This window comes from Lolium perenne, chromosome 3, assembly GCF_019359855.2.
Source record: "Lolium perenne isolate Kyuss_39 chromosome 3, Kyuss_2.0, whole genome shotgun sequence".
Lineage (NCBI taxonomy): Eukaryota > Viridiplantae > Streptophyta > Magnoliopsida > Poales > Poaceae > Lolium > Lolium perenne.
The window spans coordinates 233,157,852-233,174,079 of NC_067246.2; the positions used below are offsets into that span (position 1 = coordinate 233,157,852).

Here is a 16,228-nt window from a genome sequence, read left to right on the forward strand (position 1 = left end):
ATGAAATTATCATGTAACGTGTGTAAAAAAGACAAAATTCAGTGCTTAAAATAATACTTTTCACAGGATAAGTTTTCTCTTTTGTACATAGGTCACAAAAAATATTATTTTTTCGTGAAACTTGACGCACACACATATATTATGGAGATGTATATGTAGAAATTTTTTTCAAAAATTTTCCACACTTTGAAATATGTTTTGTTGGTAGAGGGCATGTGCACCCAGGAGCCGAATTGAATTTCTGCCCGACTGTACAAGTTGTTTTGGTTGCTATCTATAGCTGATGTGGCCAGACTCTACAGACACCAGCCATTTGAACTGTTGTACATGCCTACACGGAAGCAAAATTTGCAATCACACTTAGCCACGAAGCAAGCAATCAAGCCGTGATCCTACTTTTTTTTTCCTAAGGTGATACTTACCGGTAATAATCTGTCAAATAAAAATCCCATACTCCGGGTCGAGCCAAAACACGTGTCCGGACACGTCCCCGCGCGCTGGCGCGTACGTGTGCAGGAGCGCGGATCCGCGTAGCGTAGCCCTCCCGATCGATCGGCCCCCAACGGTCGGTTCGCCCGACGCAGTCGGTTCGAATTTCGAAATAAATACGCTGCTTGCCCTGCCCTGCCCTGCCTCCGCCTCTCCCATTCCCATTCCTTTCCTTTCCTGATCAGTTCACGCCGCCAGCGCCGCCGATTCGACCCCCGGATCTCGCCGCCCGCCATGGATTTGCCCAACCGAGTTGCTCCACATGGTAAGTACTGATCCGCTACGATCTCCATCCTTTCTCTCCACCCAAGCTTCCGCCCCTTCCTTAATCACCCCCTCCGTTCACACACGCGCAGGTTCCCCCGGACGAAGCCCCAACCCCAGGGAGATGGCGACGGCGACCAGGGCCGTGGAGGCCGACGAGAACGCGACCCCGCGGCGTCCCGCGCCGGCGGCGAGGTCCGCGTCCCCGCAGAGGAAGAAGGTCCTGGGGGAGCGGAACAGCGGCGACAGCCGCAGCCGCGGGGATGGCTCCTCGGCGCAGCCTAAGCCGCCCGCCCCTAGCCCTAACCCTACCCCGGCGTCCCCCACCGGCCGCGCGGGGCCGTACGACCCGAAGACGAACTGCACCACGCCGCGCCCCGAGTTCCTGCGCTACGACCCCAAGCGGAGCGCCGAGATCCTCCTCCGCCTCGAGCGCGAGGCCGCGGAGGAGGAGCATGAGCTCTCCGGCGTCACCTCGGGCACCGAGATCTCCGAGCCGGTCTCCTCCGGCTCGTCGGCCAGGGACAGCGACTCCGAGTGCGACGAGGAGGAGGAGGAGGCGGTGGTGCCGGCGCGGGGGCGCGGCTGGGCGCGGCGGCTGTTCCTCCTTCTCGTCTCCGCGGCCTGCCTGCTCTGCTACGTCTACTGTATGAGTTCCTCCCCTCCCTTCCCCGCTACTACCCTCGATTTCGTCGGATGGAACGGGAGCGCGCATGGTGTGGGCGGTCATGAAGTGTTTTCTCTTCCGGGGCCAGTTGACATGATGGGTTTAGAGGATGGACCTGAAGCAATTGTGTGCCGGGACAGTGAAGATGGCATCCCTTTGCGCGGGCCAGGAGGTTCTCCTAGCAAATTCATGGCAGTTGCGATGATGGGCATGGCAGATGCTTGCCCCAACGTTCCTCTCGGAGAATTTTCATGCCAAATTGGGGATGAGAGCACTGAGAACGTGGATGTCCTCAAGGAAGATTCTGAAACAGGCGAGCTGAAATCAGAGGCGGTAACAGGTGGAGATGACCTTGAGGATTCCTTCGGTTCCACCCACAGCCATGATACCAGCATGGAAGAAGGATCACTTCACCACGAGAAAGCGGAAGATGATTCAGAGCACTCCATGGAGAAAACTATGGAACCAGAGAGTCTGAAGGTGGAGAACGACGACGAGGAGCTCCACTCGCTGGAGTATGGGAACACAGCAGGAGCTGCCAGGCAACTCATTCATATGGGGAAAAAACTCTGGCCTGCAGTGGAACCTCATTTGCTGAAGATGCTGGCATGCCTGTCTGTTGCAGCAGCCTTTGTGACTGCTATGCTCCTCAAGTATTCCCGAAGATCTCGTAAGGCCAATGTGCCCGTGTCAAGACGTACACCCTCAGCTCCACCAGCGCGAGTGCCAGTCCTAGCTCCTCATAGTGTTGCACAGCCGACTGTGTTTCGTTCGGAGCAACCTGTGCATCGGCCAATGCCCAAACCAGAGCCCTCTTCCTGTTTGGAGCTTCCTGTGCAATCGGTGTTAACCAGGCCAGATCCACCTGCCAGCCTTAATGTTCCTTCAGTTGGTCATGGGAACCGTGATCAGATGATTCAGCAGGGGGATGGTGGCATCGTAAGGGCTTCAGATGACAAGTCGATGCCACCAGTGGTCCAATTGCTTGGAGAGTTCTCATATGTGGATACAGGCAGCTCAAGAGGGAGGCCTGTCAAAGACTCCAGTCAGCATGGTGGAGATATCAGGGTTCAGGAATCGACGCCTCCCAGAAAGGATGTGGTCAGGATGCAAAAGGAATCTGACAAAGCTCCAAGCCCTGGTATTCAAGCAGCACTAAAGAAGGTAAATTCTTGTTTGTTTTGGGCAGATTTTGTAGCATTACATTATTGTGTGGCAAGTGTGCTTGCATCATATGGGATATCCTGTGCAGAAGAAATACATAGATTTAATTGGTTTCTATATTCTTTACAAGTATTTAGACGCCTAGATTTTTGAATCTAAAAATCCCTTCGAAATTGAGTTAGCAAATTAACTGGATTAGTTACACAGCTTTACTGAATCATAGTACCTCTTCTTCAGTTCCCATTTTACTCAATGGATTAGTCACCTTCTGCAAATTAGACTTGTGCAGAGAAGTAGTTAGCTGCAGGTTCAGATAAGAAAATTAGTCATTGTGGCCTTTTGGTTTACATGGAACAGTTGTCAAACTAGGACATAATGATTAATGAGGTGTGATCGATGGTCTTCTTAACATTTAGACCAAGGCAGCAGCCGCTTCGGTTTGCAGATAACTCTTATGATATGTGACATTTATTATTGCTTCTCTACTCTCATCGTCTAGTCTAAAGCACACTACAGCACTTGAAAATGAATTAATTAAATCTTCACACAATGCTTCCGATTAGCTTATCATTATGCTGCAGATTTTAGTTTGTTTTCAAGCATATTTTTTTTCCATACAGTGCTTCAAGCTTGTTATTAACTTGATGTGGTTCTTTTTTGTTAACAGGAGAGCGCAGCAGAAGAAGAGAAGATTGATGCTACACCAACTCCGCTGAGACGTTCAAGTCGCCTCCGTAAAAAGCCTTCTCCGTGAGCAAGACAAACATAATGCATTTTGTTGATGGCAGATGTTGATTCTTCCTGGTGCCGGGAGTTTTGGGAGACATCACCTAGTTGTAACCCAACACAATCTAGCTTTTGTGCTGTAGCTGAAACAAGTTATTGTAAAAGACCTGCAGTGTGCTTGGTTTTCCAAAAAAAACTGTAGATTCTGCATTTGACATATGACGCCTTTGTACTCTGTAGCTGCGCATATTATGCGTGTAATGGTAGAACATAGATTGCTGGTTGTATATTGGACACATTGGTCAGCATCTAGCTATTGGTCTCTGAATTATATGGTTAATGGTGTAATTTCTGCAATGCTCCAAACATTTGGGAATGCTCGTTGTGTGCCTGTTGGCCAGCAGATTTACAAGAGTTTCACAGCTTTTTAGTGAATCATAGTACCTCTTCTTCAGTTCAGTTTCTTAAATAAAAATCCCCTAGAAAATTTTGTTTCTTCTTGTCCTTCGTGTAAACATACTTAGTGGTGCGCTTTGCCTGATGCCCCCAAACGTTTAGGATGGCCATTGTGCTGTGCCAAAGATTTATAAGAGTTCCACAGGTTGCTGAACAAATTTTGTACTTCAATTAAGTTCAGATTGTAAAAATCAAAATTGCTGAGGAAATTGAGCTTGTTATTAAATTTTATACTTCAATTAAGTTCAGATTGTAAAAAACAAAATTGCTGAGGAAATTGAGCTTGTTATTAAGGATCAAATGAGGGGCGGAGATTTAGGGCACATGGGCACCAGTGATCTCCTCTTTCTTTTTTTTGAGTTTCAAAAAATTTCTATAAAAAAATCCGCATATAACCAATGATGAATCTCACAGCGTGTAAAATATTACTAATTTCAAATACTTCATATTCTGAGCTACATAAAAATGAAAAAACATAGATCTGGCTAGTCATTTTCAAATGTCTAAAACATATCAGATTTTATCATTTTGTATAGCATAAATTAAATAAAAAATCAGGTTAAGATTTTGCATGATTGTGAGATGTATCACTGACAATCTTCAGAATTATTTTTGGATCTTTTGATAACTTGTGAAAATGTCTTTTATTTTTTTAAAAAATAGCGAGAGCACTGAAACTCGAGAGCCAAAAGCATTTTCCGTCAGATGAGTCAGCTCCATTTTTTTTTGAAAATTCGTCAACTCTATATTAACTTGTCTAAGTAGAGCTCTCAACTTCAGTTAAGTTATGTTTTTTTCGAGAATATCTTCGATAAAATTATTTTTCTCATTAACCTTCATGTAAATAAAGCTTACATGTGTCACAGGAGTACAGGACATGTCACATTTGATGATGGAATTGAACAGAGGGAGGTCTATTTCTTCCAAAGTATATAAGACTCGTCACAATGGGAGTATCATAAGTAGTATCATGCATATCATGTTAGCAAAAATCTGATGTGGCGCATCAATTAATGAGGCAAGAGATAGGGGTGGTACTCCCTCCGTCCCATCCTGGTTCACAGGACTTACATAATTCTACATCAGGACCAAGGTAGCATTTGATTGGACGTTAAAACTAAAACCAGTGCTTGCCTCTCTCCAATCAGATGTACTTCCTATTTAATTGGAAAAACCAGCGCTTGCCTCTCTCCAATCAGCTGTACTTCCTATTTAATTGGAATGCTAACAGACAGCTCAATCTCTCTCACAGCGCATGCATACAACCCCGCCCCACATGAAACTCATTTGGCCCACCCCACCCGCATGCACTAGGTTGTTTCAGCGAGCTAAAATAAAGGAGAAGAGAAGGTGAAGAGTAATTAGAGGAGTAAACAAGTTGTAATTAAATGCATGCGGGCCTTAGTGGGAAGGTGTTGTGGGACAAATATTTTTTTCAGATTAGGCACTGTGAACTGGGACGGATAGAGGGAGTATCATAATATGATACTGTTATCACCAGATTTTGGTCAAATCAGGAGGTGGGCCGTAAGAGAGATGGGCTTAGAAGATTACACGTGGGAGATCTTTGAAGCGGCCTCGCACGAAGAGTTTTGGGCTAGATTGCCCGTGTATCTTTAATTATGATAGATTATATCTTAGATTAAAAGTTAGAGTTTGTATCGTGCACGGTGGGGATTATTCCCACGTTAGAAAGTCCCCTGGACTATAAATATGTATCTAGGGTTTATGGAATAAACAACAACCAACGTTCAACCAACAAATCAATCTCGGCGCATCGCCAACCCCTTCGTCTCGAGGGTTTCTACCGGTAAGCGACATGCTGCCTAGATCGCATCTTGCGGTCTAGGCAGCACAAGCTCCACGTTGTTCATGCGTTGCTCGTACTGAAGCCTTGTTGATGGCGAGCAGCGTAGTTATCATAGATGTGTTAGGGTTAGCATAGTTCTTCGCGTAACATGCTATCGTAGTGCAACCCTTGCATGTCTAGCCGCCCTCACACCTATCTTAGGTGTGGGGGCGGCACCCCGCTTGATCATTATTTAGTAGATCTGATCCGTTACGATTGCTCCTTGTTCTACAAGGATTAGTTTAATATCTGCAATAGTTAGGCCTTACAAAGGGGTGGAGGATCCAGCGGCACGTAGGGTGTCGTTCGCTGGCCCTAAACAGGATGTTCCGGGGATCAACCTCGTGTTGGTTTTTAGGCCTTGTTTAGGATCGGCTTATGATCACCGTGCGTGGCCGCGAGGCCCAACCGTGAGTAGGATGATCCGATTATGCGGTGAAAACCCTAAATCGTCGTAGATCTCATTAGCTTTATCTTGATCAAGCAGGACCACCATATATTCGTGCACCTCGTACGAATCATGGGTGGATCGGCTCCCCGAGCCGATTCACGTGATAACCTGAGAGCCGATCGAGGCTCGTATTTAATGTTTACGTGTATGCCATGCAGGAAACTAAGCGAGGCATCTCCATCACTTTCCTGACCAGGTATAGGTCAGGTGGCACGCCCTTGCATCAGCATCGGACGTGTGACCAGAAGGCTTTGCGGGCCGTCGCTCGGAGGGACCTCAGCCAGCCGCAGCTCTAGGTTGTTCCCGGCTCTACGGTGTTGCCCGTCGCTGCCCGCCGGTGGGTTTCTGACGACAACACATTCTGGCACGCCCGGTGGGACAAGCTTCTACATCAACCACATCGCCATCTACATCTGAGATGGCGGACGGCACGCCAGTCACGTACGAGGATCTGACGGACGAGCTCAAGAAGAAGTATGACGAGATCAAAGTCATCCTCGAAGCCGACCTCATCGGCTCTTTCCACGTAACCCGTTCACATGGCATCGGTGGAAGGGGTTCTCGCCTAATGGTGCACTAGATGGGATAGACCTCTCGCCCGTCGGAAGAACGCACTGTGTCCCCGCGCAGAGATCAACTACTTGGTGGCTCACTCGCTACACCGCCATTCTGAGAACCTGGTCAACACGTTGGAGCGTGTCGCTCTCCGCGTGATCCAGGAGATCATGAGGCACCAGTACTCGCCGTCAGGACCAGCTCTCGGGACGCATCAAGGAGAGTTGCCACTCCAGTCCCGTCCACCGCTGCCATATGCGTTGGCAGCACCAGAAGTGCCGGCTACACCGGCATTCGTCGTCTACAAGATCGGTGGTGACCCTAGTGACTACCGGTTCTTGCCCGAGGCGCCTAAGGAGATCCCTCACGGGTACACGTGCACGTATGTGCGACCGTGGCAACTGGGCACTCACAAACCAGGCCACAACATCAGGGACTTCTGGGAAAACAGGAGGGACGTCAGCGACAGAGCTTGAGAAGCAGACGTGGCTAACTAAGTACGCCACCCCGACGAACCTTCAGAGCTCAGCTCCTGCAGTTGGCTCAGAGCTGGAAAAGCAAACATGGCTAACTAAGTACGCCACCCCGACGAACCTCCAGAGCTCAGCTCCTGCAGTTGGCTCAGAGCTGGAAAAGCAAACATGGCTGGCTAAGTACGCCACCCCGGCGAATCTTCAGAATTCAACTCCTGCAGCCAAAGACGGCGGATCAGATCAGTACCATACTAAGAGACCAGTTCGGCATGGTGCCGAAAAGAAGGGCCATCGGCTATTCCAAGCCGTACCCTGACGACTACGAGATGATCCCGCTACCACCTAAATATCGGCTCCCTGACTTCTCCAAATTCAGTGGATCAGATGGTTCCAGCTCCATCGAGCACGTGGGCCGATATTTGGCGCAACTAGGACCGGCTTCAGTGTCGGATCAACTACGCGTGAGGCTCTTCTCACAGTCCCTCACGGGATCGGCTTTCGGATGGTACACCTCTTTGCCACCAGACTCCATCCGGACTTGGAAGCAGTTGGAAGAGCAGTTCCATATGCAGTACCATTCAGAGGCTTCCGAGTCTGGCATTACCGATCTAGCACAACTACGTCAGAAGCGCGGAGAAACTGTGATGTAATACATCCAGCGCTTCAGAATCTTAGGAACCGATGTTATTCGGTTCGTATAATCGAAAAAGAAGCGATCGAGTTGGCGTAACAGGCCTTGCAACACAGCTCAAGGACATGGCCTCCCAAGCAGATTATCCCTCACCGGCGCACATGGTTCAGAAACTATCGGCATATGAACAGCGCCACCCGGACTGTACCAAGACAAGTTCAAGCGTGCAGGCCGTCCTGGTCGATGCAGAGGAAGACGAAGTTCCTGCGGGAGACCAAGAGGTAGCATTGGCTGAATGGACTCGGGGAGGAACCCCCGTATCCTGCAAATGGGTAAAGCCACCAGGCCCGCCCAGGGGATTTGATTTTGACGTGACCAAGACTGAGCAAATCTTCGACCTCCTGCTCAAGGAGAAACAGTTGACGATTCCTGAAGGTCTCAAATTCCCCACGGTGCAAGAGCTGAACGGAAAGCCATACTGCAAATGGCACAACTCGCTCTCCCATGCCACCAACGACTGCAGGGTATGGCGTCAGCACATCCAAGCGGCGATAGAAAAAGGGCGTCTAATTTTCAACCAATACGCCATGAAGGTCGACACCCAGCCCTTCCCCGCCGTTAACATGGTAGAGTGCACTTACCCTGAAGGTTGCCAGCCAGGATCCTCGTTCAGCATCAACATGGTAGGACCTGGGAACCACTCTGGCAAAGATAGAGACGAGGGCAACTGCTCTCATAGCAAGGACACAGAAGAGGCCGCTCCACGCGATCGGCTCCGTCATGATGGCAAGCGCTACGTCACAGAGGGAGAAGTGAAGAACATGAGATATCAAAGACCCCTCTCTGATCACCTCCTCAACAAGTATGTGAGTCAGTATGACCAACGCCGACGATCCAGCGATGATGATGAGAAAGATCGTCTGGCTAGAGAAGCCAGAAGACATCGTCGGCACGATCGCGATGAGGAGGAGCACGAGCGCCGTGCCACGGAAAAATCAAGGGAGCAAGATGACAACGACAGGCACTGGGACTGCCCCTTCTTCGTACATCGCTGGGATTCAGGAATGAGCCGATTGCCCACAATCGGCAATTGCCCAGAATGCAACCAGAAAAAGAAGGAGGCAGCCAACGTGTCTGTGTTCAAGCGCCTAGGGCCTCTCCCGCCACAAAGCAAACGTGCTGAGTCCCCTCGGTGGGCAGATCTCGAGGAGTCCGAAGACGAGGGACAAGAAGAAGAAGAAGACAGGTACCACCGGCCAAGGTGGTGCCCTGATGGACTCAGCCGTTCACAAAAGCGCAGGGTTCAGTGATTGCGCGGCCTGGAGGAAGCCGAAAGGTTATACTTGCATACGTTAAGGAAGGCACGACCTGATCTGGCTGCGAAAGTTCAGCGAACCCTAGACGAAGTGTAGGATAACATTGCATAGAAAACAAAAAATTTCCTACGGCGAACACGCAATCCAAGCCAAGATGCAATCTAGAAGACGGTAGCAACGAGGGGGTATCGAGTCTCACCCTTGAAGAGATTCCAAAGCCTACAAGATGAGGCTCTTGTTGCTGCGGTAGACGATCACTTGCCGCTTGCAAAAGCGCGTAGAAGATCTTGATCACGATCGGTTCCGGCGCCACGAACGGGCAGCACCTCCGTACTCGGTCACACGTTCGGTTGTTGATGAAGACGACGTCCACCTCCCCGTTCCAGCGGGCAGCGGAAGTAGTAGCTCCTCTTGAATCCGACAGCACGACGGCGTGGTGTCGGTGGCGGTGAAGAAGTCCGGCGGAGCTTCGCTAAGCTACGCGGGAGATATGGAGGAGAAGGGGGCGGCTAGGGTTTGGGAGGGGGTGGCCGGCCACTCAAGGGGGGCGGCCAGCTTGTGGTCTTGGGGTGGCCGGCCCCCTCCCTTGGCCCCTCATTATATAGGTGGATCCCCAAGTGTTGGTGTCCAAGTCTTCGAATAAGACCCGAACAAAAAACCTTCCATAAGAGGGGAAACCTAGCCCAACTAGGACTCCCACCAAAAGGTGGGATTTCCACCTCCCATGTGGGGGGTGGCCGGCCCCCTATGGAGGAGTCCACTTGGGACTCCTCCCCATCTAGGGCTGGCCGGCCATGGAGGTGGAGTCCCATGTGGACTCCACCTTCCTTGGTGGTTTCTTCCGGACTTTTCTAGAACCTTCTAGAACCTTCCATAGAACCTTCCGCGACATTTTAATTCACATAAAATGACATCCTATATATGAATCTTATTCTCCGGACCATTCCGGAACTCCTCGTGATGTCCGGGATCTCATCCGGGACTCCGAACAAATATTCGAACTCCATTCCATATTCAAGTACTACCATTTCAACATCCAACTTTAAGTGTGTCACCCTACGGTTCGTGAACTATGCGGACATGGTTGAGTACTCACTCCGACCAATAACCAATAGCGGGATCTGGAGATCCATAATGGCTCCCACATATTCAACGATGACATTAGTGATCGAATGAACCATTCACATACATTACCAATTCCCTTTGTCTCGCGATATTTTACTTGTCCGAGGTTTGATCATCGGTATCACTCTATACCTTGTTCAACCTCGTCTCCTGACAAGTACTCTTTACTCGTACCGTGGTATGTGGTCTCTTATGAACTTATTCATATGCTTGCAAGACATTAGACGACATTCCACCGAGAGGGCCCAGAGTATATCTATCCGTCATCGGGATGGACAAATCCCACTGTTGATCCATATGCCTCAACTCATACTTTCCGGATACTTAATCCCACCTTTATAACCACCCATTTACGCAGTGGCGTTTGATGTAATCAAAGTACCTTTCTGGTATAAGTGATTTACATGATCTCATGGTCATAAGGACTAGGTAACTATGTATCGAAAGCTTATAGCAAATAACTTAATGACGAGATCTTATGCTACGCTTAATTGGGTGTGTCCATTACATCATTCATATAATGATATAACCTTGTTATTAATAACATCCAATGTTCATGATTATGAAACTAATCATCCATTAATCAACAAGCTAGTTTAAGAGGCACACTAGGGACTTCTTGTTGTCTACATATCACACATGTACTAATGTTTCGGTTAATACAATTATAGCATGATATATAAACATTTATCATAAACATAAAGATATAAATAATAACCACTTTATTATTGCCTCTAGGGCATATCTCCTTCAGTCTCCCACTTGCACTAGAGTCAATAATCTAGTTTACATTTGTAAAGATATAACACCTTGGCCTTCCGGTGTTTTATCATGTATTGCTCACGGGAGAGGTTTTTAGTCAACAGATCTGACACGCTCAGAAACGTATGTATTTTGTAATTCATTTGCGTCTCAACGTATTACTCATTTCCAAATGAGTCGGCATTAAATATGTTTGATCTTCTGGTGGAACCTTAATTCCGCTGTCTGAAATATGTCACTAATATTGTCACACACAATATAGCTTCAAAATTCTGACTCTGTCGGAACTACACCAAGTTCTCAAAGAACCTCTTGACTTTAACATCCTTTGTCATTTGTCAAAACAATGACATATTCTGCCTTCTTTTGTAGAATCCGTCACAATATTTAGAACTCTTCTAAATCTAGCATAGACAACTTCTAGCTCATTGTGCTACCTTTTAAACAACACTTAGTCTAATTTGAGATTTGAAATTATATTTTATATGTGACAAAACCAATATCGGTGTAACACCTTACAGCGATTTGTTTGTCATTTCTTCATACAAAAATATATATATATCCTTAGTTCTTCTAAAGTACTCAAGGAAATTCTTACTGTCGTCCAATGATCATCATATGAATCATTCTGGTATATGCTCATAACACTTTATAGCACATGATATCTGATTGTGTACATATTATTCGTGATCTATAATCACTCATGTGTTTTTACTCATTGAGTGTCAGATACACTCAAGTCTTGTTAAAACTTTAACATGACAAGAATATTTTCTTAATATTTCTATATTGAACCATTTCAATATCTATTCTATGTACTTTGACTTAAACTTATTTATGTGTTTCAATCTATCTTCATAGATCTTGACACTAAATTTGTTTCAGTCCATATCCTTTCATTGAAGTTTAATTTTCAATGAAACCTTTTAATCAAGTATATAATTACATCATTTATAACCAACTATATGTCATCTACATAAGTATTATAAATATGTCTCAGCGCTCCCACTTAATTTCTTGCAAACGCAAGCCTCTTCATCGTCTCTGATGAAATCAAAAAAAAAACTCTTTGACTATTTCATCTGGTGAAGATTCCAACTCCGTAATACTCACTTCATCCAATTGAAGTTCATATACCTATCTAGTATTTCACGGACCAGCAAAACTCTTGATTTGTATCTAGTATACACCTTTAATATACACTTCTGTTAAGTAGTGTATTTTGCCATCCTACTAACATATCTCATAAAAGAAATATGTAGTGATTACTAGAATAATCCACATAGACTATAAGCATTGCTACGGAAGATCTAATCTTATCGTAGTCAACTCTTTGAACTTTGTCGTAAACAACTTTTCAATAAGTTGAGCTTCTTCAAGGATATTTCATCCAAGTCCATCAATTTCATAGATCCATTTACTTTCAAAAAGTATTCATCTATCTTGGATTTTATGGCGTATAGCCATTTTAACGAAGTCAGGGCCCATCATAACTTCTTTGTTTGTAGTTGGTTTATCATTGTTCAAAATCAATCCTTTGTCCACAAATCATTTATTTGATCACAAAGTAAACCATACCTACAAGGTTCAATATGTACTTCGATCTCCATGGCTAAAACACTTTGTAGTCATGAGAGCCATGATCGTCGTGGCCGCTTCCGAAACCAATTCCGATGCTGCGTTACTCTGATCATTATGCTTAGATTCATAAACCTTATCAAATTATATTGTCCTCCCACTCAAATACTTCACTCGAAACAATTTCTCGGAAATAAGAAACATTGACAAACACTTTTGTCTTTGTCTCGTGGGAAGAATTCCCAATTAAATCTCTGGGATAACCAACAAAGACATTCATCCGATTTTGGTTGACTATTAGGGTTTATACCCATGCCATAACTTGTATGGTGTCATTTCAATGGATCATGATGATGCTCCATTCAGTGTAAAAGCGGTAGTCACTAAAGCATAATCCACAAAAATATAATGGCATCAATATTTTATCTCATCATTGATCCAACAAAATTTGGATATATCTCTTGGATACTTCATCATCACTATGATACTCCAAGAAACGTAAGTTGTAGAACAATTTCATAACTCTCTTAGATGCTCGCTAAAACTCGTAATTCAAATATTTCCACCATGATCCAATCATAGATATTTGATTTCTATTACGATGATTTCCACTTCATACTGAAATTTATTTGAATCCATTCAAATGTTTCAAACTTTTTCCTTATCGAATATATCCACATATATATACTCAATTCATTGTTTGAAGTTTTCATGAAGTAGAAGAATCTCCCGCACACAACTATGCCTAGTGAACCACATACATCATCATGTATTTTTCACTAAGTTTGTTGCCCGTTCAACTCTTGGCCTATGAACGGTATTTTAATCATTCTCTTTAGAAAAGATTTGCAAGCGCCAAATGATTCAAAAATCAAATGACTCCAAAAATCCATTTGCATGGAGTTCCTTCATGCGTTCCTTTCAAACATGACCTAAATGGCGGTTCCACAAATAAGTGGAATTCATATCATTTGCCTTATGGCATTTTAGCGTCAGTGTTATGTATGTGTGTTTCACCATTAAGATTTATAATAACTTATCCATCGTACATGGAGTAATGTCATAATTTGAACAACTCATTGTTTTAAATTGACCAGAGCAAAATAACAATTTATTAAGCTCTTTATTATAAATTCTAAGGGCTAGATAGAATGCCAACGACGAACATAATAACACTTTTATTTTTGTTTCTGACGTGCATTCCTATCATATTCCTTGTCAGTCACTTAGGCCATTGTATTCTTGTATTGCGTTGTTTTGTATGACACTTCATACCAACCAATATGGTACTAATACCCAAGAATTTCATTGTGTGACTTAACCAGGAATACAACCATAACATGTATATCATTTATATACACCTGAGCTAGACTTTCTAGTCTTTTCTTTTTGCCAAAATATCTTTTGCAGTTTCTCTTTTAGCTTTCCTCATTATTCAGAAAAACACTTCAACATTAATAACTTCTAGGTTTGTTGGTCAAATACCAATGACCTTGAGGTTCTTACTTTGAAGTTGATCATCATATGACAAGTGTTCCAGATTTCACTATTAGTAACTTTGTAATATGATGAACAATTTCACTCATAATTTTATCCATCATATCATGACGACTTTCCGAGACCATGTCTGTACATGCTAGGCTCGTAAAGTTTTAACCTTGGTATTTGCATGTGCAAATCTAGCTTGCACCCGTTGTATGCACACGTAGAATCTATCACACCCGATCATCACGTGATGCTTCGAAACGACGAGTTTTAGTAACGGTGCATATTAAGGATGGTCACTTCATGGATATGCGAATATCGTTAGTGCTCCAATAGTTGGAGGATTGTGACGCCTTGCGTCTTCAACCTTCGTACATTCCCATAAAACTTATGAGTTCATGTAGTCTCACCAAATTATATTCTATCATCTTGCAATAAGGTCTTAGATATCACATATATCTCATACCTTGATTATTTCTGAAAACTAAATTTTCAGCTCCTTACTTTTCAAACAGATTTGAACTTCAAGTTTCACGGAGACAAGATAACTTTAGGTACTAATTGAAACCATAGCTCTTTGAATCAACAATGTGAGGTTTACTAAAAGTTTGCAATAGGACTTAATCAATTCTTGATTCTTTAACAATACGGTACCAATCCGTAAAGTTTCTTGTCAGATTTTAACAGTATTTCTATCTCAATAACAAGACTAGCGCATAGTAGAAAACGGATGCCAATTCTACAAAATTAATTCAAAATACTACTCAGACTATGTTTATGATAATTAGTTCATGTTTTAATCTAATTACTAATGAACTCCCACTTAATACAACATCCCTCATAGTTGTTAAGTGGTACATGATCCAAATCCACTACACCAAAACCGATCATCACGTGAGATGATGTAGCTTCAATGGTGAACATCAACATGTTGATCATATCATCCATATGACTCGTGTTCAACCTTTCGGTTTCCGTTGTCCCGAGGCCATGTCTCAGACATGCTAGGCTCGTCAAGCAAACCCAAGTATTCCGCGTGTGCAACATGGCTTACACCCGTTGTATGTGAATCGTTGAATCTATCACATCCGATCATCACGAGATGCTTCGAAACGACGAACTGTTACAACGATGCATACGAGGGGAGAACACTTTATTATCTTGATATTAATGTGAGGGATCATCTTATAATGCTACCGTCACGTTCTAAGCAAAATAAGATGCATAAAAGGATTAACATCACATGCAGTTCATATGTGATATGATATGGCCCTTTTGTCTTTGCGCCTTCGATCTTCATCTCTAAAGCACGGACATGATCTCCATCATCAACGGGCATGATCTCCATCATCGTCGGCGTAGCGTCAAGGTTCATGGCGCCGGCTTCATGGTTGTTCACCTCATGTAGCAACTATTACAACTACTTTGAAATACTACTCAACATGAAAATTAAAGACAACCATAAGGCTCCCGCCGTTGCCACAATACAATAATGATCATCTCATACATATTCATCATCACATTATGGCCATATCACATCACCAAACCCTGCAAAAACAAGTTAGACGTCTCTAATTTGGTTTGCATATTTTACGTGGTTTAGGGTTTTCGAGAGAGATCTAATCTACCTACGAACATGAACCACAACGGTGATACTAGTGTTGTCAATAGAAGAGTAAGTTGAATCTTCACTATAGTAGGAGAGACAGACACCCGCAAAGCCTCTTATGCAATACAAGTTGCATGTCGAACGAGGAACAAGTCTCATGAACGCGGTCATGTAAAGTTAGTCCGGGCCGCTTCATCCCACTATGCCACAAAGATGCAAAGTACTCAAACTAAAGATAACAAGAGCATCATCGCCCACAAAACCATTGTGTTCTACTCGTGCAACCATCTATGCATAGACACGGCTCTGATACCACTGTAGGATAACGTTGCATAGAAAACAAAAATTTTCCTACGGCGAACACGCAATCCAAGCCAAGATGCAATCTAGAAGACGGTAGCAACGAGGGGGTATCGAGTCTCACCCTTGAAGAGATTCCAAAGCCTACAAGATGAGGCTCTTGTTGCTGCGGTAGACGATCACTTGCCGCTTGCAAAAGCGCGTAGAAGATCTTGATCACGATCGGTTCCGGCGCCACGAACGGGCAGCACCTCCGTACTCGGTCACACGTTCGGTTGTTGATGAAGACGACGTCCACCTCCCCGTTCCAGCGGCAGCGGAAGTAGTA

The 16,228-nt window shown here is 44.7% G+C and overlaps 1 protein-coding gene across 1 annotated transcript; it reads left to right on the forward strand.

Annotated features, from left to right (window-relative positions):
* The first annotated feature begins 634 nt into the window (after nt 1–634).
* Nucleotides 635–3,667, forward strand: LOC127343690 (uncharacterized). The gene is made up of 3 exons (XM_051369876.2): nt 635–754; nt 846–2,584; nt 3,252–3,667. The coding sequence occupies exons 1-3, from the start codon at nt 724–726 to the stop codon at nt 3,336–3,338; spliced, it is 1,857 nt and encodes a 618-aa protein (XP_051225836.1). The 5' UTR covers nt 635–723; the 3' UTR covers nt 3,339–3,667.
* The last annotated feature ends 12,561 nt before the right edge of the window (nt 3,668–16,228 follow it).

What these genes read in the sequence shown, in the direction of transcription:
- LOC127343690 (XM_051369876.2), top strand. Translation starts at nt 724, where the DNA reads ATGGATTTGCCCAACCGAGTTGCTCCACATG. An exon ending in CAACCGAGTTGCTCCACATG is followed by an intron (nt 755 to 845) that starts GTAAGTACTGAT and finishes ACACACGCGCAG; the next exon opens with GTTCCCCCGGACGAAGCCCC. An exon ending in TTCAAGCAGCACTAAAGAAG is followed by an intron (nt 2,585 to 3,251) that starts GTAAATTCTTGT and finishes TTTTGTTAACAG; the next exon opens with GAGAGCGCAGCAGAAGAAGA.